Consider the following 24,994-nt stretch of genomic DNA (forward strand, 5'->3'; position numbering starts at 1 on the left):
TTCGACCGAGGGTCCCGGGGGAGTGACGCGGGCCGGTGCTCCCACGACCACGGCCGCGGGTTCCAGAGGCGCCCGAGCCTCCGCTGTCTTTTCCCGGGGAACATAGCCTCGGGCCCCCCGCGGAGAATCGCGCCCGGTGCCGCTTTCCCGCCTCTGCCGCCCTCCCCAGGACTTGCTCTAGCTCTTCTCTGCTGCAGCTCCCGATCCTTCACATGGGCACCCGAGAAAAGCGAGGGAAGTGTCCTCAAATTAAAGGCTCCTCTCCTCGACCTTTCCCGGGCTTGACCAGCCGGGGTGCAGTGCGGTGCGGCGAGGCGGGTCGGGGCAAGGTGCGTCCTGGGGAGGAGGGCAGGGCAGCCAGGGGCGTCCTGGGGCCGAGGGGCGGTGTGAGTGACACCTGCCCGGCTCACCTTCTAGGCTGAGGAGCGCCGTGAGCGAAGCCCTCGAGACACCCATCCCTCGCTGCTTCATTGTGCTCCGAGAAGGACGCCAGCTATGTCATTTTCCACGCAGAAACCCGAGAAGGGGAAAGCACCCTTTGTAAGGGCAATGGAAAGGAGGCTTCCCCAGCCCCTGCCTTCGTCCCCTGTATTAAACACAATCTCAGAAATCCACATCCTCAGAGGGGGAAAAGAAAAAAAGGAGGAGGCCAAGAGAAACTTTTTTTATCTTCTTTAGTTTCAGTCATCAAAACTGACCTGTGATCTTCTTGTAGCTTCAGAGAGGGCAGAAGAGTTCTGCAGGCTTTGGACTGTGTGTATCAGAAGTTGTGTGTATATTGGAAATGGGCCAACTCATTCATTAAGCCTGAACACTACTAGCCTCAGTTTAATAAGTAATGGGAAATGTTTCACAGACAAAGCAATATTGCCAGTAGGTCAGGTGTTAATTGTGTGTGTGTGTGTGTAACTTTCTGATATTTAGTTGTTACAAGTTCCTTTTCAAAGGCATTATTGGGTAGGAAAGTGAAAGGATTCTCTGCCCCTACCCTTCCCAGGTTTGTCTGAGTTAGTGAAGTGAATTTGCAAGGATTGCAGTTAGCTAGGGTTTAGGTGGCTGGCTGCAGTATTATTTTGCATTGCTTGTATTGGTGAGTAAAATTAAGATTTGTAAGCTAGGATTAGCACAGCCCAATTTGCATGAGGTAGACAAAATCTTAGGGGTTATGTCACTTCTTTATTCTGTTGATAGTCCTTTTTTGGGAGGAAGAACGACTTGTACAAGGAACATACTACAGAAGTAGTAGAGCCACTTGCACTAGAAACTTAAGGCTAGGGAGAATGTAGGTGGTGGGGAAGTAAAAAACGGGAAATGTGAAATTACACTGGGGAACTCCACATCATTCTGTAACATCAAGGCCTCTGAATTTGAGCTGACTTGGTGACCTGCACAACACTTGCCCCAATTCTTCATACATTGTCCTTTACTAAAGTCCTGTTCTGCTGCTTCATGGTGGCATGTAGATGACCCCGGATTCCTGAAGGCTGTCAGTGGGATTCAAGCTCTGGCCCCTTCTGGGTGATGGACCTAGGTCCTAGACCCAGGCAGTTATCTGAGGACTCCTTTACTTAAATTCATCCTTACTGATCACCAGAGGGTTGGCTGCCTGGTGACTTTTTTTTTTTTTGGCCCTGGCAGTTCATGGGATACGTATAAGTAGGGGAGTACCCACATGGGTCCCTGAAATAATAAAATCAGTGAAATGTCCAAGTATGTTAAATGATAGAAAGGAAAGGGAACAGAGTTAAAATTTTTCTTATTCTATACAATTATTCTTTGAGAATCTACTGTGGTGTCATTCTAAAATTCAGCTTTGTAGATACTTTACAAAAAATCCTCAAACTCAGAAATTGTTTGATCCTCTCTGTCCTTACTTTGATGTTCTCCCACCTTTCTATACATCTTTATCTCCTTCCCACTTCCACTTTAGGCTAAGAGAGCACCAATATCTTCATGTATCCCATCTTCTATTTAAAAACAAAAAACAAACAAACAACAACAAAAAGAAATTCTGCCCTTTGTGTGTCTTCTCCTTAACTTCTTTTCATCTTCTTGCTCTCGTTCACTAATTTGGCTCCTCTAGAAGACACTGAATTCCCAACTACCTTTTCTAGTACCAATTGCATCTTCTCTCGTGCTCCCCAACACACTAGGCCAGGAGAAGGAGAACCATATTCCTTTTTCCTCACTGCCACTTCTAAACTGTCCCTCTGTTTGGATCATGGGTAACTTTTACTCTTAAGTTCATTTCTTCCACCTATATCATCCTATCCTGATCCTAGTTGCTATTATTCGCCATTCTCAAGGTCATTCTTCTTTCAAAAGGGTGTCAGAATATGGCTTACAACTGTAACCCTCATCTTCGTACTTAGGGACATAATGATGATGATGGAGTAGTAATAATAATAAAATCTAACATTTGTGAAGTACGTTAAGGTTTGCAAAACAGTTTACATATTATTTCATTTGATCCTCACAAGAACCTTGTGCACTTCATTTTTAGTATTGTCCCCATTTTACAGATGAGGAAACTGATGCTGAGTGAGGTTAAGTGCCTTAACCAGGGTCACAAAACTAATAAGCCTTTGAGACAAGATTGAAACTAAGGTCTTCCTGACTGAATCCAGCACTCTATTTGCTATGCCTGTCAAACACCCTGGCCTTCAGTTCATCAATCTCCTCACATCCTATGGTCTCTACTTTTACTCTGCCACACACAGAAGTGATCATATCCTTGATCTTCCTATTAGCTGGATTGCAGTTAGCTAGGGTTTAGGTGGCTGGCTGCAGTATTATTTTGCATTGCTTGTATTGGTGAGTAAAATTAAGATTTGTAAGTTAGGATTAGCACAGCCTAATTTGCATGAGGTAGACAAAATCCGAGGGGTTATGTCACTTCTTTATTCTGTTGATAGTCCTTTTTTGGGAGGAAGAACGACTTGTACAAGGAACATACTACAGAAGTAGTAGAGCCACTTGCACTAGAAACTTAAGGCTTCCCTTATTCAGAACTGAAATTCTTATCTCACCACAATTAAAAACATTTTTTTTGTTTTCTTTTAAAGAAATACCAACAAATACAAACATTTCCTTATGAAGATAAGACTAGAAAAAAAAAGAATTGTATACTGCTAGGTCATGAATCTCATTATCTATAGCTGTTTTGTTTTGTTTTTAAGTATATATTCTATTCAGCGTGTTAGTTTCAGAAGTGTCTTGCTTGGAAGACCATAAATTCCTGCTTTTCATCTTTCTTCCTTTCTCACTTCTAAATATATTCTTCCTCCTTCTGCTCTACCCCTCCATCATCCTCTGCTCTGACCTTTTTTCCTTTCACGATCTTGACACCATAAGTGAGCCTGGTCAAATTTTCACTATTCTTAGCTCTTAAATCCTTAGCCCCCTTGTCCTTTTGCCTCAGACTTTTAATAGCTGTGTGTCCCTAGGTAAGTCACTTAAACCTCTCTGGGTCTCAGTTTCTTTATCCATGAGATTGAGAGGGTTGGCCCTCTAAAGTGCCTTTTAGTTCTGACACGATGATCCTTTGAACTTTGTGCTAGGCATCTGCCTAGAATTTAGGGGTGGGGAACCTAGGTCCTCAAGTGTGGCCCTTTGATTGAATCCAAACTTTGTGAAGGGCCACACTTGAGGACCTAGAGGACCACCTGTGGCCTCGAGGCCCCAGGTTTCCCATCCCTGGTAGATGTTCCATAGGTACCTTACAACATATCCAAAAGAGAACTTACTGTATTTTCCCATTACCATACCCTTACTCCTCACTTCCCTTTTTCTATCAAAAGCATTACCATCCTTCCAATTTTGCAGTTTCACAACCTCAGAGTCTACTTAACTCTTGACTTTTCTTTCTCCCTCCCCTCTTTTCCCAGCCCTTGAGGAGATAGTAGAGTCAAGTGGACAAATCTCGATTCTTCCTGGCATAGAGTAAGCTGTTAATAAAAGATTTTTTCATTCATAAATTCACTGTATCGCTTACATCTGTTTTTTCTACTCAGGAAGCCATCACCCTAATTCAGGCCCTTATCACCTTTCATCTAGACTATTGCAGTAAGCTCGTAAATATCATCCCTGCTTCTTTCCTTCTAATCTATCTTCTACACAGCTGCTAAATTGATAATTCTAAAACATAGGTCTGATCATGTCACTCCCCTGCTCAAGGACGTTAATAGGCTCCCAGTTGGCTTCTAGGATAAAAATAGAAACTCATGGTAATTTAAAGTTATTCACAATGTAGCTAGGGCTCCAGATTTTCACATTTCTAACCCTCACATGTGCTGCCTAATTTGTCTGCTGTTCTTTGTATATGACAAGGCATCTGGCAATTCACTGCTTTTATTCAAGCTTCTCCAATATCTATTTCACTCTCATGTGCTCTCGGTGTGTGCTCTCCATCCTTACCAATACCTCTAGCTCCCTGGAACCCCTAGTTCCTTTCAAGCTCAACCCACTTGCCACTGCTTACATAAGACGTTTTCTGATCCTGTCCTTAAAATTACTTTGTATTTACTTTGTATAAATTCTGTATTTACTTATCTGTGTAATGTATGTTTCCCAGTGGGATGTAAACTCCTTGTAGGGGAGAAGTTTTGCTTTTAGTTTTGCTTTTATCTTTATTCGCAGTGTGAATCACAGTGCCTTTGAATGCTTGTTGAATTGAATCAAATTCATTCAGATTGACCTTCAAACTTTTCAAGGAGATCAAAGAAAGAGGAAATTAGAAAGAGGCAATCTAAAATACTTTAATGGCTGATACCTTATTTTTTATTAGGTTTATCTCCTGATTTTAGTCATCCCCTAATTTCTTTGAATTTTTAGGATCTTAGAATCAATATTTTAGAACTGGAAGAAACGTCAGAAGCCCCCGAGTTCAACATTCTCATTCTTCAGATGAGTTATCTGAATCAGAGATGTAACGTGACAGAAGTGCCCAGGGTCACACAGTTATGAAGTGGCCCCGGCAAGATTTGAACCAGGTTTTACTTTCAGTCCAATGACCTATCCTCCAGGCCATGCATCCCCTCCTGGACACTTAGTTATTTTGACTGTTATACAGTGTTCAAAAAAACATATGAAAAATGTGATAGTGTCTCAAGGAAATAATGTGATTGGCTGGAAGGTAAGCTTTCTTTTTAACTCACCTTCTATGTCTCTGTTGCCTGGTAGAATCGGTTATTTTAAATGCCTAGATATACTGAAGTTATAAGCCCTGGCAGATAATTTTTATGACATATTTTGAGATCAACAGATAAAAAAAAATGAAAGAACATTGAGTTGGAGTTAGGAAGCCTACATTCTCATTTCTGCTGTACTCCTAATTATATGTATGATGTGGGGCAAGTTATTTAATCTCTCTTAGTTTCTTTTTTGTAAAAGGAAGGAATAATAATAACAGCTAGCACATTGCTTTGCAAAGATCTTCATATTTGATCTTTTTTTCTTTTTAAAAAATTATTTTAAACACTTTTTAAAATTTTGAGTTCCATATTCTCTTCCTCTCTCCCACCTTTCCTCCACTCACTGAGAGGGCAAGCAAAATGATATCGATTATGCCTGTGAAACCATGCAAAACATTTCCATATTAGCCATTGCAGGAAAAAAAGAAAAAAGAAAATGAGAAAGTTGTACTTCAAATTGCAGTCAGAGTTCATCAGTTCTCTCTCTGGAGGTAGATAGCATTTTTTTCATCATGAGTCCCTTAGGAATTGTCTTAGATCATTGTATTAATCAGAATAGTCAAGTCTTTCACAGTTGATCATCGTTACAACATTGCTCTTACTGTGCACAATGATCGACAGGTTCTTCTCACTTCACTTTGCATCAGTTCATATAGATCTTCCTGTTTTTTTTCTTCTGAACCTCCCCCAAATCATTTCTCATAGCACAGTAGTACATCATAATCTTATGCCACATCTTGTTCAGCCATTCCCCAACTGATGATCATCCCCTCAATTTCCAATTCTTTACCACCAGAAAAAGAGCTGCTATAAGTATTTTTGTACATATAGGTCCTTCTCCATTTTCTTTGATCTCTTTGGGATACAGACATAGTCGTTATATGGATGGGTTAAAGGTTATACACAATTTTATAGACCTTTGGCCATAGTTCCAAATTGTTCTCCTGAATGATTGGACTAGTTCCTAATTCCACTGACAGTTTATTAGTATATCTATTTTCCCTCAACCCTTCCAGAATTTGTCATTTCTGGTAGGTATGAGATGGTATCCCAGAGTTGTTTTAATTTGCATTTCTCTAATCAGTAGTGATTTGGAACATTTTTTCATGTCTGTAGTTTTTATTCCTTCTGAATACCGCCTGTTCATATTCTTTGACCATTTATCAATTGGGAAACGGCTCTTATTTTTATAAATTTGACTCGGTTCTATACTCTGTATACATTTGAGAAATGAGGTCTTTTTTAGAGAAACTTACTGTAAAACATTTTGATATTATGTCATTGACTGTGGTACCTTTTAGCAACATATAGTTTCTCTGATTACCTGTTTTAATTAGGTCTATTTTGTTCAGTTAGTATTTTTCTTTGATCCTTTGGTTGTAGCTGTTTCCATGGTATTTTCTAAGTTTGTGTCTTGGTTTTCCCGTCCACTGTAGTGAATTTTTATGCTCAAGTTCTTTTTTCTTTTTTTTAAATTTTCTAGTCTATTTCTTGACCTTGAACTTTATGTTAAAGTTGGTCTCTGCTCATCTTTGGGTGGGGAGGCTTCAGGTTTTTTGTGTTACTATTTTCAGAGCTAGTTCTGGGGGTCTGCTTCCTAGGCGGGATGATGTGGGGAGAGGTATGGTCACTGTTCTCCTGGTCTTGCTACCCTGGAAGGGCCCCTCTTTCCCTACAGCCAAAAGTGCTAGTGCTCCTCTCTGCCTTGGAACTGCAGCCAGGGCCCCTACTCCCTTCTCAGATGAAGGCCTCATTTCTCAAATATATAGGAAACTGAGGCAAATTTATAGGAGCCAATCCCTAACTGATAAGTGGTCAAGGATATAAATAGGCAGTTTTCAGAAGAAGAAATCAAAGCTATCTATAGCTATATGAAATCACTATTGATTGGAGAAATGCAGATTAAAATAACTCTGAGGTCTCAGCTCATACCTATCAATAATGGTAAATGCTGGAGGGGCTGGAGAAAAATACGTACACTAATACACTGTTGGTGTAATGGTGGACTGGGACAACCACAAGCTCTCCTCTCCACTCTAGAACTGCAACCCAGAACTGTATGTGAGCAGTAGAGCTGCCAGTCAGCTCCAGTTGCACACAGTGCCAGCAAAGGGTTCCCTGTAATCTCTTTCTGACCTGTTGTCTGCCACTCTTACTGTCTGGGCTGAGAGTTCTGGATGCTGCTCTTGCTGCCATCTTGAAGGCCTGCTGCTGGTGCTGTTGTACTTTGTACAGGCCTCCACTGTGGTGTCACAGACCTCTTCTGCCAACCTCCTGAGTTCTCATCCTGACCTTTTGTTGGCTTTGCTGCTCCAAAATTTTATTTGAGGCATTATTTTAAAGTTGTTTGGGGGGGAATGTTGGGAGAGTTCAGTTGGGTTGCTGTCTGTCCTCCACCATCTTGGCTCTACCTACATTTAATCTTCACAACCACACTGGGACATAGGTGCTATTATTGTTCCCATTTTACTGATGGGGAAACGAGCAGACTGACATGAAGTGACTTGCCCAGGGTCATGCAGCCAGTAAGTGTCAGAGGCCATATTTGAACAGTTTTCCTGACTCTACATCAAGTACTTGAGCCACCTGGCTACTTCTGTTGGTCACGTGGTCACGTGGGCTTAATCTTTTCTTGTGTTATGGATTTCTTTGGTTGTCTGGTGAAGACTATGGAATCCTCAAGAAAATGTTTTTGAATGCTTAAAAGAAAATTCATAGGGTTACAGAGGATATCAATTATATTAAAATACAGCTGTCAAAATATTTTTTAAAATAGAAGTTCTCGGACCTTAGGTTTAGAACTCCCTGAACTAGATGATCTTTGTGGTCCCTATCTATACTGATTAAAAAATTTTAAGTCTCAAATAAATTCAGCTGGAATCCTATTCCTGACCATACTTTTTGTAGTCAGAAATATCAAATATCAAAAGTATTCCTTTGGATCTGGAACTGAGATTATCTAGGCCTCTTTTAATAGATGAGGCTACTGAATCCTACAAGGGTCAGGCAATTTGTCCAGTGGTTTAATGGTGGCAGAGCCAGAATTGGAACCCAGATCTGCTGCATCTCAGTCTGTTGCTCTTTCTACTCTGCTTCACTGCACACTGGGGCTCATTTGGGTCAGTGACTTCTATTCTGTTTGCTACAAACCATTTTATACATTTTGCATGTTTTTTTGGAAGAAAACCCAGAGGATGAAACCATTTTCTTTTCTTTTTATTTTGAACTTAGTCAACACTAAGCAAGATGAGCATTTTCACATATAATTCCAAAAAAGAGGGCTGTATATGCAGCAGTGAATCTGTTATGAACAGCTTGCTATTCACTTTAAGCATATAACAGATTCTCCAAAGCTGCCCTGCTTGTCTTTGTTTTCCACTGACCTTCATTCTGTTGTCTTCTATGCATTTTAAAAAGAGCTTCAGTGAACTTTTTCAAACTTAGAAAAAAATTGGTAAACCCATTGCTAGCCTCCTTCTCCTCAATGAACTCCCTATCCCTATGAAAGAAAGACAAATAGAACCCTTGTATCAGCTGTGCATAATCAAGCTAAACAATTCCCCATGTTGGCCATGTCCACAAATGCATGTCTTGTTCTGAACCTTTAGGTCCTCACTTCTCTGTCAGAAGGTTGGTAAAGTATTTCAGCACTGGTCCTTTGGAGTCAGGGTGCTTGTTTTGTGGATGAGTTCTTAAGTCTTTCCAAGTTGTTTTTCTTTACAGTATTGTTGTTATTATAAAATCTTCTCATTTCACTCAGCATCAGTTCATACAAGACTTTCCAGGTTTCTCTGAAACCATCTATTTCTTCATTTTTTATGGCACACATTACATTCATGTACCATAGTTTGTTCAGCCATTCCCTAACTCTTCCCATTTTCCCCGTCTTGACATTATAAAAAGAACTGGTATTGATATTTTTATTTATATGTGTCCCTCTCTTTTTTGGGAAATCTTTAGGATATGGGCCCAGTAGTAGTATGGTTGTGTCAAAGGTTATACACAGTTTAATGACTTTTTGATTATAATTCCTACTTGCTTTCTAAAATGGCTAGACTAATTCACACCTCCTTCAGTAGTGTATTAGTGTACAGTTTCCCACATTCCCTCCAACAGTGGTCATATTTGTCAATCTTATGAGTGTCAGGTGGAGCCTTTGAGTTATTTTAACTTGCATTTCTCTTATTAGTGTTGTGGATGATTTTTTCGTGTGATTGTTGAAAACTTGGATTTCTCCCGTTGAGAAATACCTGTTCATATATTTTCACCATTTATCTGTCAAAATTTTAAAAATATTTTCTATCTCTGTATTTTTGTTTACTGCTTCAGGTAAGTCTTTTCTTTTCCTTCTTGTCTTGACACTGTAGTGTGACTTTTACATAAAGTTAAGTGAATTTTATTTCTTTCTATCACCTTAGACACTTTTTCCTGGTTTCTGAACAATGAAATCCCTGCTTCTTAATGCATTCTGGGCTTTTTTCTTATCTGGTTGCTAACATCAGCCTCCATCCCGGTTGTATTATTTTTAATCACACCTTGTTTAACTTCTTAATTATGTACACTGGACTAATTCACTATTTAAAGTACAGTATTAATAATCATTAAAATGAATGACTTAGGACCTCATTTCCCCCTCCCATTTTTCTCAATATGCAAAAGCCACTTTTAGCTGCTGCCTTTCTTATTAGGTACTTAAATATTTTTTTTTCCTGATATGATAGGTAACAGTGATTTCAGCTCTGTGTCTTTTAACCTACTGACCTCTTAAGACTAGGTGTTGATGGCTGTCCTCATGCATAATACATCCAGAAACCAGTCATCTAAATTGATGGAGCATCAGTAGAATGCTTTTGGAAAAGATTGCACAGTTTTAATAGATTTATAGTTCTAAATGTTTTCTTTCACACTGTTCAGAATAACTAAATATCAGACCTTCATAATGCTTAAATAAAATTAATCAGGTACTCTTTGTAGGCAAGACCACAAGGCAACAAGCATTTAGTAAATGTTTACTGTGTACCAGGATGGAGCAGTTAGCTGGTGCATTTGGATAGAGCCCTGGGTCTGGAGTCAGAAAGACTTGAGTTCAAATTTGACCTCAGACTCCTACTAGCGTGTGACCCTGGGCAAGTTACTTAACCCTGTTTGCCTCAGTTTACGCATCTATAAAATGAGTTGGAGGAGGAATGGTAAATCACTCCACTATCTTTGCCAAGAAAACCCCAAATAGGGTCACAAAGAGTCAGATGTGACTGAATAACAACAAAATATACCAGGATTTGTGCTAAGCTCTAGCGATACAAATACAATCAAAAAGAGAGACAGTCCCTGCCCTCAGTGAGCTTATGTTCTAATCAGGGAAGACAGAACACAAAGGGGAGCTGGAAAAGGAGGTAAGAGTGGCGGATGGTGTTAAAGTCTGAATAGTTAGAAGCACAGCTTCTATGTACTGTGACTTTTCCCTTCTATTGGAGGTATGCCATGAGTAGTACACTTGTGAAATAAAAATTTGTCAGCTCTCCAGGTAGCTTTAGAAAGATCATTCTGTAACATGATTAATATGAAGATGATGGATCCCACGGCCTATGGTGTTTGCATTCCGATTAACCCTCCTGTACCCCTCACAGATTCCTGGTCTTTGAAGGACTATCTTTGTCTTTTGAAGCAAAACTGTTGTTTTTGTATCTTCTGTTAAACATTCACTTTTTCTTTAGACTTATGAGTCAAGTTTTTGAACTTTGAAACCATTAGGATGACATATATGCTAGCTGGAAATCACCTGGTTCAGGGCAGGGGAACCTGTGGCCTCAAGGCCACATGTGGCCCTCAAGGTCCTCAAGTGCAGCATTTTGACTGAATCCAGACTTCACAGAACAAATTTGGGTTCAGTCAAAGGGTCACACTTGAGGACCTAGAGGGCCACGTGTGGCCTCAAGGCTGCAGGTTCCCCAGCCCTGAGCTAGTTCGATTTTACGTATGAGAAAGCTGAGCACCAGAGAGGTTAATTTACCCATGTTCATTTAGAGAGGTTTTTTTTTTTAAGAAGCAAACCAGGATGAACACCCCAGGCCTACCTTTCTAATTTTCCTATTATGCTATAGTCTTAAGACATTGTTTAAGAAGAGAAGAAAAGAAAAACAGGCATGGCTATTGTGAAGAGTAAGAATGATACACCAGCTAAACAATTATTATTATTATTATTATTGTTTTACATTTAATTTTATTTTTTTCTCAATTACATGTAAACAAAACTTTTTAACATTTGCTTTTTAAAAAATTTTAGTTCCATACTCTCTCCCTCTCTCCCTCCCTCATTTTCCCCCTCCTTGAGAAGGCAAACAGTTTGATACAGATGATGTATGTGCAGTCATGCAAAACTTTTCTGTATTAGCCATTTTGCAAAATAATAACGCAGACCAAAAAACCCCAAGAATAATAAAGAAAGTTTAAAACAGTGTTTCAATCTGCATGCATAGGCCATCAGTTCTTTCTCTGGAGGTAGACAGCGTTTTTTCATCATAAGTCCTTTGGAATTGTCTTGATATTGCATTGATCGGAATAGCTAAATCATTCACAGCTAATCATCTTGCTGCTGCCAGGTACAATGTTCTTCTGGTTCTGCTCACTTCACTTTGCATTAGTTCATAGAGGTCTTCCCCGATTTTTCTGAAACCATTCTGCTCACCTTATAGCAAAATAGGATTCCATCACAATCATACCACAAGTTATTTAGCCATTCCCCAATTGACGGACATCCCCTCAATTTCCAATTTTTTGCCGCCACAAAAAGAGCTGATATAAATATTTTGTACACATAGGTCCTTTTCCTTTTTCTTTGATCTCTTTGGAGTATGGACCTAGTAATGGTGTTGCTGGGTCGAAGGATATGCACAGTTTTATAGCCCTTTGGGCATAGTTCCAAATTGTTCTCCAGAATGGAGAGCACCAACAATGCATTAGTGTCCCTATTTTCCCCCATCCTCTCTTCAACATTTGTCATTTCCTTTTTCTGTCAATTAGGCAATCTGATAGTTGTGAGGTGGTCAACCTCAGCAATGTTTTAATTTGCATTTCTCTAAGCAGTATAATGTAGAGCATTTTTTCATATGCCTATAGATTTGATTTTTCTTCTGAAAACTGCCTGTTCACCTCCAATTGATCAATGATCAAAGGATAATGCCTCATATTCTTATAAATTCAGCAAAACAATTATTGAAAAAAATTGTTAAGTTTGTTTTTAAAAATAAATATATCCAGCAAAACACAAAAATAGATTGGCTTACTTAAAATCTTTTTCCCTTTCATGATACACAACTTTCAATAGATCTATTTCTTTGTGGATTACTATAGATGTTCGGTTCTTAACCATTTTAATGTCATAGGTCTCTTTAGCAACCTGATGAAACCTGTGGACCCCTTCTAAGAATAATGTTTTTTAATTACGGAAGGAAATGCTAAATTTTGGTTATAGAGATTAATGAAAATAAAGATAATTTTTTCCCATCCAAATTCATGGACCCCTTAAAATCTAGCCATGGACCCCCAATTTAAGAAGTCATATCCCAGATAATCTTGCAAACTCATAAAACATTTTGGAATAGTAAATGCAGTTTACAGGGAAGCAGGATCTTTTCACCTTTGTGTACTTTGCACATCTTGTTATTGATGTGTTTGATATTTATTCTGGGGAGCTGGTTTATTATAATTTTTTGCTATTCCCTACGTTGCCCCTGTGAGGTAAGTCCAACCCTATGAAGTGCAAAGGGCATTAGTGCCTTTGCAAGGAGCAACTTACTCAGGGTGATGGTGACAGATCTGGGATCAGAACTCAAATGTCTTGAGTGTTTCCCTTGTTGCTAGATCCACTGAGTCATACTGTTTCCTATTTTGATCCCAGATTGCAAAAGACCCAGAAAAAGAAACCGTTTATAGTTGGCTAGAAGTCAAAAACATCTGATCTCTCACAGGAGAGCAAAATACAAAAAGATAAGGAGAATTTCAAGACCTTTTTAGATTTTTATTATTATGATTTGGAATATAGAACAGAACTCTTTTTCCTCCAAGTAATCCAAGGTGTTCTACAAATCCTAAATTGCCTAAAAGGTATCAACCTTCATACCATATATCTCCCACAGAGGTAGGTAAAGTGGAATTATTAAATGTTTTCCTTCATTCAAGACTATTGGTAATAAAATAACATGTAGATAATGCCTGGGGATTGGAATGGCTCTTAATTGAGTGTGTTAAGTGAAGAAGGTGGTCACTTATCAAGGTCCTTTTTCTCTTTGATGCTTGATGGGGGGAAAAGCACTGAAAAAAGGAAGAGAAGATAGGTTCAGAAATAAATAACCTACAGTAACCTGATGCTGGATAGTTACCAATATGAGTATGTCACATGAATCACAGAATTTGGGACTTGGAAGCAACTTTAGCAACCATCTATTCAACCCCTAAACTTGGGCAAGTCAGGTAATCTCATGGAGCCCCAGTTAATTCATCTGGAAAACGGGGATAATTGTAACAGCTGCCTTACAGAGCTGTGAGGATCAAATGAGATAATGTCTTTAAACTTTAAAGTCTTATGAACCTTAAAGCACTATACCTTGGACAAGTACCTGCTTATCAAAAGCTAGTACTTTGCATGACAGAATCAGGATTCCAAATTATCCTCAGTGCTAGAATAGTAAGCCAAAACCCAGAAGATGACATTTACATAATAATAAGATTGGGAACCTGTTTTGACAGTTTAATGAGCAAAAGCCCTGGGATTTTTAGTTCACTGTGAGATAAGCTAATACATTGTTAGTCTAAGTTAAGAAGTTTACCGTGTCTAGATCCAAGGAGCTAATACTCCGTTTGTCCTTTACAGTAGTCAGATTGTTTGTGAAGTAGTGATTACCTCACACATCTGAAGTAGTGTGCCCATTTTTGGTACCATACTTGAGGGGCATTGATACAGTCTGCTACTTACTAGCTGTGTGACCCTATAAGCAAGTCACTTAACCTCTTTGGGCCCTTGTTATCTCATCTGTAATATGAGGGCGCTGTATTTGTGACCTCTAAGCCCCCCTTCCAGCCTATGATCCTGTGCGTCTCAAGGAACAACATTTGAAATCTAAAAATTAAAGCAGCAGCTGTTATAGGTAGAGTGAGCAAAGTTGACTTTCAACATTCCAGGAGCATCTCTTCATCTAAAGATAGCTAGCTGGAATCCATGTTGTATTTGAAATGGTTGAAGGAAATGAAAGTATTAAGTGCCACATGATGGCTGTCTTTAGACATTTAAAGAGCTGTCGTAAGCCACAGAAAGTAAACTTTTCTTTTTTTTTTGCTTCAAAGGGGAGACCTTAGATCAGTGGGTGAAAGTTACAAGGACACAAATCTTGATGGAATAAGGAAGGGCTTTCTAATAGCTTCTGGTAACAAATTCCTTATCATTGTAAGTCTTCAAGTCAGGGGTTTAAAATCAGTTTTGAAGGGTTTAAAGCAGAGTTGTCAGACTAGTAGCCAGTGTTGCTAGAACCAGATTAAAATGTAATTGGGAAATATTTAACAAAATAAATAAAAATTACCAAAATATAGATAACATTACATTTTGAAACTAACTCAGCATACAGCTTACCGGGATCTTTATGTATAGTCCCCCACTGCCTTGTGGTTCTATTTGAGTTTGATAACACTTTTAGAGGAGATCACAGCATTTAGGGGAGGTTGAAGTAAATGGTTTCTTAAGGTCCCTGATAGCTCTGAGTCCTTGATCTACACTTAGCTGTTATACCATTACTTCAAACTCATATATTTAAGATCAAACTAATTTTTTTTTTGAAGAAAGGTATCTTTCTTCTGAATTCCTGTTTTCTACCAATGATATAGTAGTCCTAGTCACTCAGACATACACACAAAAAATAACCTTTTTATCCTTGGCTCTTCATTCTCATTTCCCTACCTTCTCTCCCTACTCCTCTACCCTCTTTGCTGGTCAGGAGTAAAATCCTATTGATTTTTCATTTTAATATTTTCTCATTTTTCCCATTCCACTGGTCCTATTATGGATGCTTTGTTGTAGTCCACAGGGGGACCTTAACTGCTCAAAGGATATGCCAGTAGGGTACAAGCTCTGGTGGGTTTTGTCACCTTGGAAAGACTTCAAGTATGGGTCCCAAAACACATTGAAGATACATTTTGAGGGCCAGCCTAGCTAATAGGAAAAAGCTCATCAGCCTCAGAAAAGCTCTTTGTCAGTAGGCTAGCTGCTTGGTGTAAATTATTTGGGCATTGCAACCCATGAGAAAAAGGAAAATGTATAAGTAGTGATTTGCATTTTTTAAATGAGTCCTCACATCTAAGGGAGATCTTAACAAACAGTGGCTGACACATAATAGGTGCTTAGTGAATGTTTCTCTATTGTTTAATCCCAGATCCATTGAAGTAAATATCCTATTTCATTCTTGCTGCTATCACTCTGTTCAAGCCCCTATTAGTCTTTTGCTTTTTTGCTACCATAGCCTCATAATTAGTCTTCCTACCTAATTGGTCTTTTCATATTCCAGTCCATCACACGTTGCTACCCAGTTAGCCTCCCTATAACATTGCTTTGATTCTGTCACTTCCCAGCTTAAAAACCTTAAATGTTCTCCGTATCTAAGAAAAGGTAAAAATCCTAACTCCTGACATTTGGGGACTTCCATAATCTGGTTCCAGCTGCTGTATATTTTGAGCCTTCCTTGTCTCTCTGACTTGAGGCTTTCCCTCCAGTGTCCATACAAAACTTGTGCTTTCTTTCCTCCTTGCCTCTAAAAATGCCCTTTTCCTTCCTTTCTGATGATCTGAGTCCTACCCATCTTTCAAGATTAGATCAGATCCTCCCTCCTTTATGAAGCCTTTCCTGACCTCCAGCCCACAAGAATCTCTCTCTTCTCTGAATTCTTAAGTTGTTAAATAAGACATACATGACTGAAAAGTTATCTTTCCCAGACAAAATGTCCAGTCTTTGACAGCACAGGCCAAGTTTACACTGCTCTGTATCCCTAACAATACCTACCTAGCACAGTGCCTGGTACACAGGAGTTGCTTGACAAATATTTACTGACTGGGTAATGTAGAGTTTTTCATTAGTCCTTCAGAGAACTTTTTCTCATAATCTTGAATTTCCCACCTGTGGCTTGTTTTTCTGTTCTGTCATTTTTACCTCTTGAATGTACTTATCAGTGCAGGTAGAATATGCCCTCTTGCTAATGTTACCATAGCATCTGTACTTATATAATTCTCACCAACAAGATTGCTGATTATGCTAAGTGAGTTATATGTGAAACAGTTCTGAATTTTTTACAACTCTAAGTCGGGCTTAAATACTTGATTAAATACCATGAATTCAGTAGGAGGGAAATAATCAGAAAAATTTTTCTTTTGCAGAGGCATCTTTTTTGAACTTCCATGATTCTTCGGATTGTGAGCCAAAAGGATCACCACCCTGTGACTCTTTGCTTTCCCTTAATGCTGAAAAGATTCTGGTATGTCTCTACAATCCATACTTTCTGTTTCTTGTGGCCCAATTAAAGAGTGAAATTCTGGGTACTCTAAGTTAATTGTGTGTATTGATCAGAATTTAGTTCTGTTTAATCTGTGTATCATAATCAGGAGTCATCTGAAATTGGATCTAGATTGAATCATTGGTTGTGAATTAGATAAGTTGATCCTCTTAGGTGTCATATGACTTTTGATTGAGTACCATAGGCAGGAGGCTGGATATCTGTGATTCCTAGGACAGATGACCTTATAATTTAGAGGGCGAGCATAGCCTAATTTTCCCAGCCCTGATTTACTTAGATCTCTTCAGTGTATGTAGACTCAGTTGTGTGAGAGGGCTCTCTCTTCTACTCCAAGATTGAATAGCAGTGCAGTTTTCCTAAGGTTCCCCTCACACATTGGAATGTATCCCATATCCTATACAGGGAAAAGGTACTGAAACAACTTTCCAGATAATTATATATCCAGAATGTTCTTATTCACAATTTAGATTTCCAACAAAGCAAACTTAAACTTAGATGAGTTTGATGTGATTCTTTTAAGATTCTTCTAAATGTGCCTAATATATTAGACAGTCATTTTCCTGACTTTTAAAAAAGGTTTTGTCTCAGTGCCAGTATCACTGAAAATAATTGGACTTGACAAACTAGAAAATGATCAACTATGTTAACCCGCTTTATAGTTTTCATGTAATAACTATGAACACAACTCTGTTTCAGTTGTTTCAAGAGAATAATCTTCAGGAGAGAAGATCAATCTCATTTATCTCTGTCATTCACTTTGTATAAGTTAAAAGTTTGACTGTTCTACCAATGATCATCATAGTCCACATTTATATGTTGGCTTAATATTTACAAAGTCCTTAGTGTCATTCCCCCACCCTAATAATATAACTAAAATAAGTTTTTAATCTCCATTTTACACGAGGAAAAATTAGGCTTGAAGAGGGTAAGTTACTTGCCTGGAGTCATGCAAGCCCTAAGTGTCACAGCTGCTATTCTGATTGAAATCTCCTCTCCCCAATTCCAGTGCTCTTCAGTTATCATGCAGTGCTTCAATGTAATGCTAGGTGACAATAATAAGTGCACATATAGCTTACAATCAGGGATTTTTTTTTTGTGCACACTTAATATTGAAACTATAATAGTAAATGTTCTTGTTTTCTTTAATTTTCCTTCTTCCTTCCTTTTTTTCCTCTCTCTCTTTCTTTTCTTTTCATCTACTTTATTTCACACTCCCACCACATCACCACAATAATGACTTCCTAATTTAAACTGAAAACTACTGGGGGTCTGGAAAGGTATGTGTCTTTGGGGATGGTGGAAGAAGGAGGGAAGATGGTGTCATCCATCTTAAGATGTTGAAGGGATGAAGAGGAGACGTGTCAGTGGATAGGCTCGATAGGACTCTTGAAGTTGCTGACTGCTTGAAGCTATAGTTGATAGGCCTTGGGGTAGATCTTGAAGGCACACGGCCTGGGCACGTATTGTTTGGCAGGCCGCTTGTTTTCAGGCCAAAACATGAAGAGCTTGTGGAAAAAGTCAGTGCCAAAGTAAGCATCATCTGTGTGGCAGTGCCTGGACAAGTTGGGTATGTAAACATCCATGCACTTGGGATGGTAAAGTTTGCCATCGCCTCAGCAGTATTTCTGACAGTCCAGTGGGGATCATGGGATGGTTTTCACAGTATACCCAGGGACGGTCTCCCTACTGGTATTTTTCCAACATCTGAGCAATGCCATACTCTTATGAGCATGTAGCAGGCATGGATCAGTCCATACAGGATCTTGCCCGTCTGCTCAGTTAGGTCACTCTGGTTGGAGTTGTCCTTCAACCCCTTAACAGGTTCCAAATCAAGGATCATGTCCGGTGGCTGCCTGTAGTGGGGCTCTTCTTCGTTGAGCCTTATGAGATTGCACTTGTTCTGGACATAGTCTTCATCCACCACGCAGAAGAATTCATTGCTATGAGTACCACAGAGCTGTGAGATGCATGATATGTCAGTGAGCTGGGGCTGGGGAAAGAGGGGGAGAAGTTATTCCCAGAGGTGGCAGTGGTAGCAGCCTTTGCCATCATTTTCAAAGTCCCTTAGGAACGTTCCCTTCCTTAACCAGACTTTCTATGATATCCCCCGATGAAATTATGTTGATTTGAATTGGGGGTTATTGGAGTTCAAAGAAAACAAATTCAAGATGGCTGTTCCAAAGCTAGGCCATGTTAGTAGATGAATGGCAATCAGAACCTGAATGGATGGATGTGGCTTGATTTAAAATGAGGAAGCCAAAGTGATTTTGTGGCAATAAAGATGTTACTTGTAGCCTATGAGCGATCCCAATGCTGTAAGACGTGTACCCGAAACTCCTGGAAGGGACCTTAGAGATTATGTAGTTAAATTGCCTCATTTTACAGAAGAGGAAACAGATTTAGAGAGGTAGTGACTTGCTCAAGATTACACAAGTGGTAAGAAATAGCTGGGATTTGAGCCTAAGTTCTCTTTTTAAAAAATAAATTTATATTGATATTTCTTTCTATCTTTCTTTCTTTTTTAACATTGTCATAATTTCCCTTGGTATGTTTCCCTGCCCTTCTCTTCTAGAGGCCCATCCAATATAACAAATAGTATTTTTAAAGACAAAAAAATGAAAAGAGGAAAATAATCAGCATAATTGATCAGTACATTGAAAAAGTTTGAAAATATATGCAATGAATAACACTTGTTGACCTCCCACTCTGCCAAGGGTTAGGGTCGGGGTGTCTTCTCTCTTTTTTTCTTTTTTCTTTTTTCTTTTTTTAGGTAATTGGGGTTAAGTGACTTGCCCAGGGTCACACAGCTAGTAAGTGTCAAGTGTTTGGTCCGAGGCTGAATTTGAACTGAGGTCCTCCTGACTTCAGGGCCAGTGCTCTCTCCACTGTGCCACCTAGCTACCCCAAGTGGGGGGTGTCTTCTCATGTCTGTTTTTTTGAACCATACTTGTTTATAGGTCTGCAACATTCACTTTTTTGTGTGGTTCTTTCATTTACATCGACAGTCATTGTGTAATTGTTTTCTTGGCTCTGCTTACTTCAGTCTGTAGCAAATCTTCCCATGCTTCTCTGTAATCATCACATTCATCACTTCTCACAGGACAGTAATATTCGCTTATATCCATGTACCATAATTTGTTTAGCCATTCCCCAATCAATGGAGCCCAGATTCTCTAACTCCAAATCCATGACTGTTTCCATTACACTGCAATTTGTTCTCATTTGCCACCATGATCTTCTTGTAGATTTTGAATTATGCAATATAGTTTTTAAAGTTATGATAGGAGTAGAAACCAAGATAGACAATTGTTTTATATCCATACCCTTAAGAGAACTCGGTTATTTAAAACTTATAGTAAATCAATTTATGTGTTCTCTTAAATTGTCAGTTAATATCAGTTTGCTTAATAAGAAGGCAACGTTGTTGAAACATTTAAGTGCTTTATATATTGATTAATAGTGATATTTATTTGTGGCATATTCCCATCATCATTTCTTATCTCCATAAATGAGATACTATATTCTTAGTGTAAGAGATAGGAAGATAGTCTTCTGCATCATGATTTCTACCTAAGGTCATCTATTTAGAAATAGAAGGGACCTAGGTCAGCTAGGTCAACCCTTTAATTTTACAGATACAGAAACTGAGGCCCAGGGACATTAAGTGACTTGCACAGGGTTATTCAATTAGTATGTCACAGAACTGGGATTTGAACCTTAGTTTCTCTGGCTCCATGTTCATTAATTTGTTCCTTCTTGACTTTGGACTTATCTCAATGCTTTCCTTTCTTTTTCCTAACACAGCTGATTTCAACTGTCCAAATAGCCTGTTTAGTCATTTGTGATGTCACTTGGTGATTCTCTGTTATATGTTGTTTTCTTTTAACACATACATGTGTGACTTCACCCAGATTTACTTTTACTTCTTCTTCTTCTTCTTCTTCTCTTCTTCTTCTTCTTCTTCTTCTTCTTCTTCTTCTTTCTTTTTTTTTGTTTGTTTTTAAGCAATTGGGGTTAAGTGACTTGCCCAGGGTCACACAGCTAGTAAGTATCAAGTGTTTGGTCTGAGACCAGATTTGAACTCAGGTAATCCTGACTTCAGGGCCAGTGCTCTATCCACTGTGCCACCTAGCTGCCCCCCCCTTTTTTTTAAAGGCAATTAGGGTTAAGTGACTTGCCCAGAGTCACACAGCTAGGACATGTCAAGTGTTTGGTCTGAGGCCGTATTTGAACTCAGGTCCTCCTGACTTCAAGGCCAGTGCTCTATCCAGTGCACCATCTAGCTGCCCCTTTACTTTTACTTCTTAAGCAGGAATATGTTCTGTATAGTATTTGTAAAGTATAAACTTTACACTTTACCCATTGCTGTCGGAATAGCTTTGACTCAGGGCTCTGTCTTTAGGTTCCGCCTCCTTCCTAGCCAATCAGCAGGTACTTACTAAGCACTTACCATGTGCCAGGCACTCCTCATTGTGGAGAACCTGGGCCTACAGAGGAGACAGCCACAGCCTCCTTTTCCGTACCATGGTACAGGGGAAAGATTGATGGATTTGGACTCAAGATTTTGGTGGTAAGCTCTGTCTCTAAGATCCAAACGGCGACAAAAAAGTCCATAGCAGATGTGTTTAGACATAATAGCAACCTGCTTGGCATGAACATTTCGGGTTCTGTGTTTGTAACTGCTCCATAAAGAGGAAGGAAAAGTATTCTGGTCACACCCGGCTACACAGGATGTGACACATGCCTTAGATTTTCTTAAATCTGTTGAGTTTTAAATATACTTAGATTTTAGTCAATCAACAAACATTTATTAAGGACCTACTATGTGCCAGGCACTGTTCTGGGGATTAAAAATATAAAAAATAAAGTAATCCCTTCTCATAAGGAGCTTACATTCTAATGGGTGAGAACATGTATGTAAGTGTGTACAGAATAAATATAAAGAGAATATACACAAATATTCAAAATAGTTAAATACAAGATTGTTTGCAAGGGAGGACACTATCACTTGGGGGACCAGGAAAAGGTGTAGAAGGTGGTTCTTGAGCTGTATCTTGAAGGAAGAGAGGGATTCTGTGAGGCACAGGAAAGGAGGGAATGCATGCCAGGTTTGGGGAATGGCCAGTGCAAAGGCAGAGAGACAACAGATAGAGCATTGTGTGTGAAAATTAGGGAGAAGGCCAGTTTGGCTGAAGCCCAGAGTTTAAGAGGGAGAATAACATCCATGGAGGCTGCAGAGATAGGTTGAGGCCTGATTATGAAGGGCTTTAAAAGCTAAACAGTGGAGTTTTTGTTTTATCCTAGAGGTGATAGGGAGCTCCTGGAGTTTCAGAATGTGTCCTGTCTGTAAGGCAGAAATAGAATGGAAATGATGTCACTTCTCTCTTAAATTACCAAAGTCTCTCTGGAAGAAGCAAAGCATAAACATTTCAGTGATAGAGGAAAGTGAGAGTAGATGCAGAGAGGGAGAGTCCTTGATCAATTTGAAGTTCCTCGTCCAAAGGATCTCTGTAATTTCATAGAGCAATCCAAAATGGAGGTGCCATGTGAAAATTTCTCCAGTGGATCCCTACAATATAAAAGCTAATCTAGCACAGGTTCCTGCAAAGTTGTCCTAATGTACCTCATGCAAGTAAACTAGCTACTTGTATGAGCCCCTAATATACGTGAGACTTCCCAAAATTATATATTTAGGGTCCCTTGGAAATCAAATCCTTAGTAATGCCAAGGTTCACCTATCCCCCAAGAGTCTGGACTGACATGGTTTAGATCTTACCCTGGGAGCTAATTCATAAGGATCTGTTTCTTTCTTTGGCTCATTGCCCCCACCTGTTGTTGTTCAAGGAAATTTCTCAAAATATATCTTTGGTGTAGCTCATGGTTGGGCAGTCCTTTTTCCATTGGCTCTACCTGGCCTGAATAACTTACTGAATTTGTTGTCCCAGTAGGACACTATTTGAGAACCATGTAGAAGGTAAGGAGTCCAGAAAAAAAAAAAGCTGACAGACCAGGTTAATATTTCTTCAGTACTTTTCCCATATCTATCTTTTTCCTTGAACTTGTGGAGTGCAACAAAGGATTAAGAACTGGATTTCTCTATACCACCCTTCTCCCTCTTCCCATCTTGAGGTAGCAGACATGAGAATTACATGTATTCACCTAAAGCTTCTTTGAGTATATCTCAGAGACTAGTGTTATTGTGATTGGAACTTATGAATCCCAAAGTTGGTAGCAGCCAGGGCACTGAGGAGTATATAGAGAAGTATATAGCAGAGGCAGACAATTGAGCCCTCATTTGACCTAAGTTCAGGTGTTCCCAGGTTTGAGAGATTGCAAGTTTAAAGGCTCAAGGATTGAATTTTCTAGAGGAAGAATGAGATTTCCTGGACTTGAAGACAGAAGAGATTAGCTCCATAGTTCCTAAGCTATGTCCCACTTGGAAAGCTAGTCCAGAATGTAAATTAAACCTCAAAGGTCTGATGTGAAGTAGGTTGCTTGTTTAGCTATTCCCAAAGTATATTTACCTGGTAGGAGTCTAAACCCACAGGATAGTGCTGTGAGCCTTGTGGGGACTATATAGCACTCTGGGAAAGAGGGATTTCCTGGAATGTCAAGGGGTTACTCTAAAAGCAATTCAATTCCTTTCAAAGTTAGGGAGAACTGATGGACTATTCAAGTGTTTTGTGTGTTTCTAAACCTGTTTATGTATTCCTGGGAGTCCTTTGTGTTGTCTGCATTTTGGGTAAAATAAAGGCTGAGATATACACAATTTACATGTGTTTCTATGAGTGTTTGGGAGCTAGAGATAACCTTTTATGGGTGGAATCTGGAAATGAGGGCAGTGTGCCAAAATGAGAAACTAACCTTCATGGAATATTCCCCAAGATTGGACTGGGTCATGTGATCCTAGAGTTCTAGGGAGACCTTGGACCATGAGTTACAGCTGTATTTCCAAAGGTGGCTTTTGCCTGGGCTTCTCAGAGTAGTAATAGTGAATCACTGAAGTTTTTCTGACAAGGTATCCTTGTAGGTTGCATCAGACTGATTCTAAGCAGTGACTTGTATTTTAACCAGCCACTTTTTTCTTTACCTGTTAGACTGTCACTCTATAATCTGAACATTAACAAGGATTTGGGGCACCTGTGGTAAGATTGCTAATGTAAATCATCTTTTCTCCCAGTAATTTAATTCAGTAGAACTTAATGATTCCCAGGATCTCTCCTGGCTGATGTACATCAGCCATTATCTTAAAAGCACAAAGAACTATTAGAAGAGTGTTACAAATGTTTAAGATGGGTGGCCCAGTGGATAGAGTTCTGGGCCTGGAGTTAGGAAGATCTGAGTTCAAATGCAGCCTCAGACACTTGTGTATCACCATGGACAAGTCACTCTGTTTGCTTCAGGTTTCTTATCTGTAAATAGGGGTAATAATAGCACCTACCTTACAAAGTGCTTTATAAATGCTGGCTGTCATCATCATCATTATCATTACCAAAGTCTATAAATTCTAAGACTAGCTTTCTGATGAACTTGATATGTGACTTTGTCAAATCATCTTGACTTTCTCACAGGAAGAACATGAAAAATGCCTCTTAAAATGATCATAAAGCACTAATTAGAAATTCGTATTCTTAATAGTAACAATTTGGATAAAGGCAACTTGGTTTCCATGATCATGAGTTAGAGTAATAAATGACTCAGATGCACTAAACAGTTAAATTTTGGTAGCCAAAAGAATTGCCTGTAAACAATGTCAGAGAAATTGTAGAGATCACTTTAGTGATCTGCCTAGCCTTATGACTTACTCATAACTATATATATAAAATATATATAGTTGTCTAGCATAGTATCTTACATAAAGTAGGCATTTAAAATTTTATTAAATTGATATCATACAAGAGAAATGCTAGCAGTGGTATGGACTAAAAATAATTAAGAAAATTGCTAAATCTCATTCTTAAAACTCTGGGGTGTCACTAAATCCTCTTCATAGCTGGGACAGAACTTCTTACCCCCTCACATGCCTTAGTTTTCCTCACCCATATTATATATTGCAATGTTATATGCCTCAGATGAATCTGGTATAAACTCATAATTTTGTTATGGATCCAATTGGTCAAGCATATTACAGTTGCTTATTGGGATAAAAATCTCCAGGTGGTCTGGAAAGTATATGAAAGTGATGCCCTTTTATTCATGTAGAAAATGCTATCCACATCCAGAGAAAGAACTATGGAGTCTGAATACAGATCT

The 24,994-nt window shown here is 39.0% G+C and overlaps 1 protein-coding gene and 1 pseudogene across 4 annotated transcripts in view; one reads left to right on the forward strand and one right to left on the reverse strand.

The window, feature by feature from the left end:
• TTC13 (tetratricopeptide repeat domain 13) overlaps window positions 1-24,994 on the forward strand; it is a 111,779-nt gene that overhangs the window by 448 nt on the left and 86,337 nt on the right. For all 4 annotated transcript variants that reach the window (XM_021000404.2, XM_078156221.1, XM_021000402.2 and 1 more), the window contains exon 2: window positions 16,605-16,702. In XM_021000404.2, coding sequence (XP_020856063.1) covers window positions 16,605-16,702 — 98 coding nt within the window. The remainder of the gene's footprint in view (window positions 1-16,604; window positions 16,703-24,994) is intronic.
• LOC110217823 (casein kinase II subunit beta-like) lies at window positions 18,103-19,750 on the reverse strand (annotated as a pseudogene).

The sequence above is a fragment of the Phascolarctos cinereus genome, unplaced genomic scaffold, assembly GCF_003287225.1.
Source record: "Phascolarctos cinereus isolate Bilbo 61053 unplaced genomic scaffold, phaCin_HiC Scaffold_5;HRSCAF=322, whole genome shotgun sequence".
Classification (NCBI taxonomy): Eukaryota; Metazoa; Chordata; class Mammalia; order Diprotodontia; family Phascolarctidae; genus Phascolarctos; species Phascolarctos cinereus.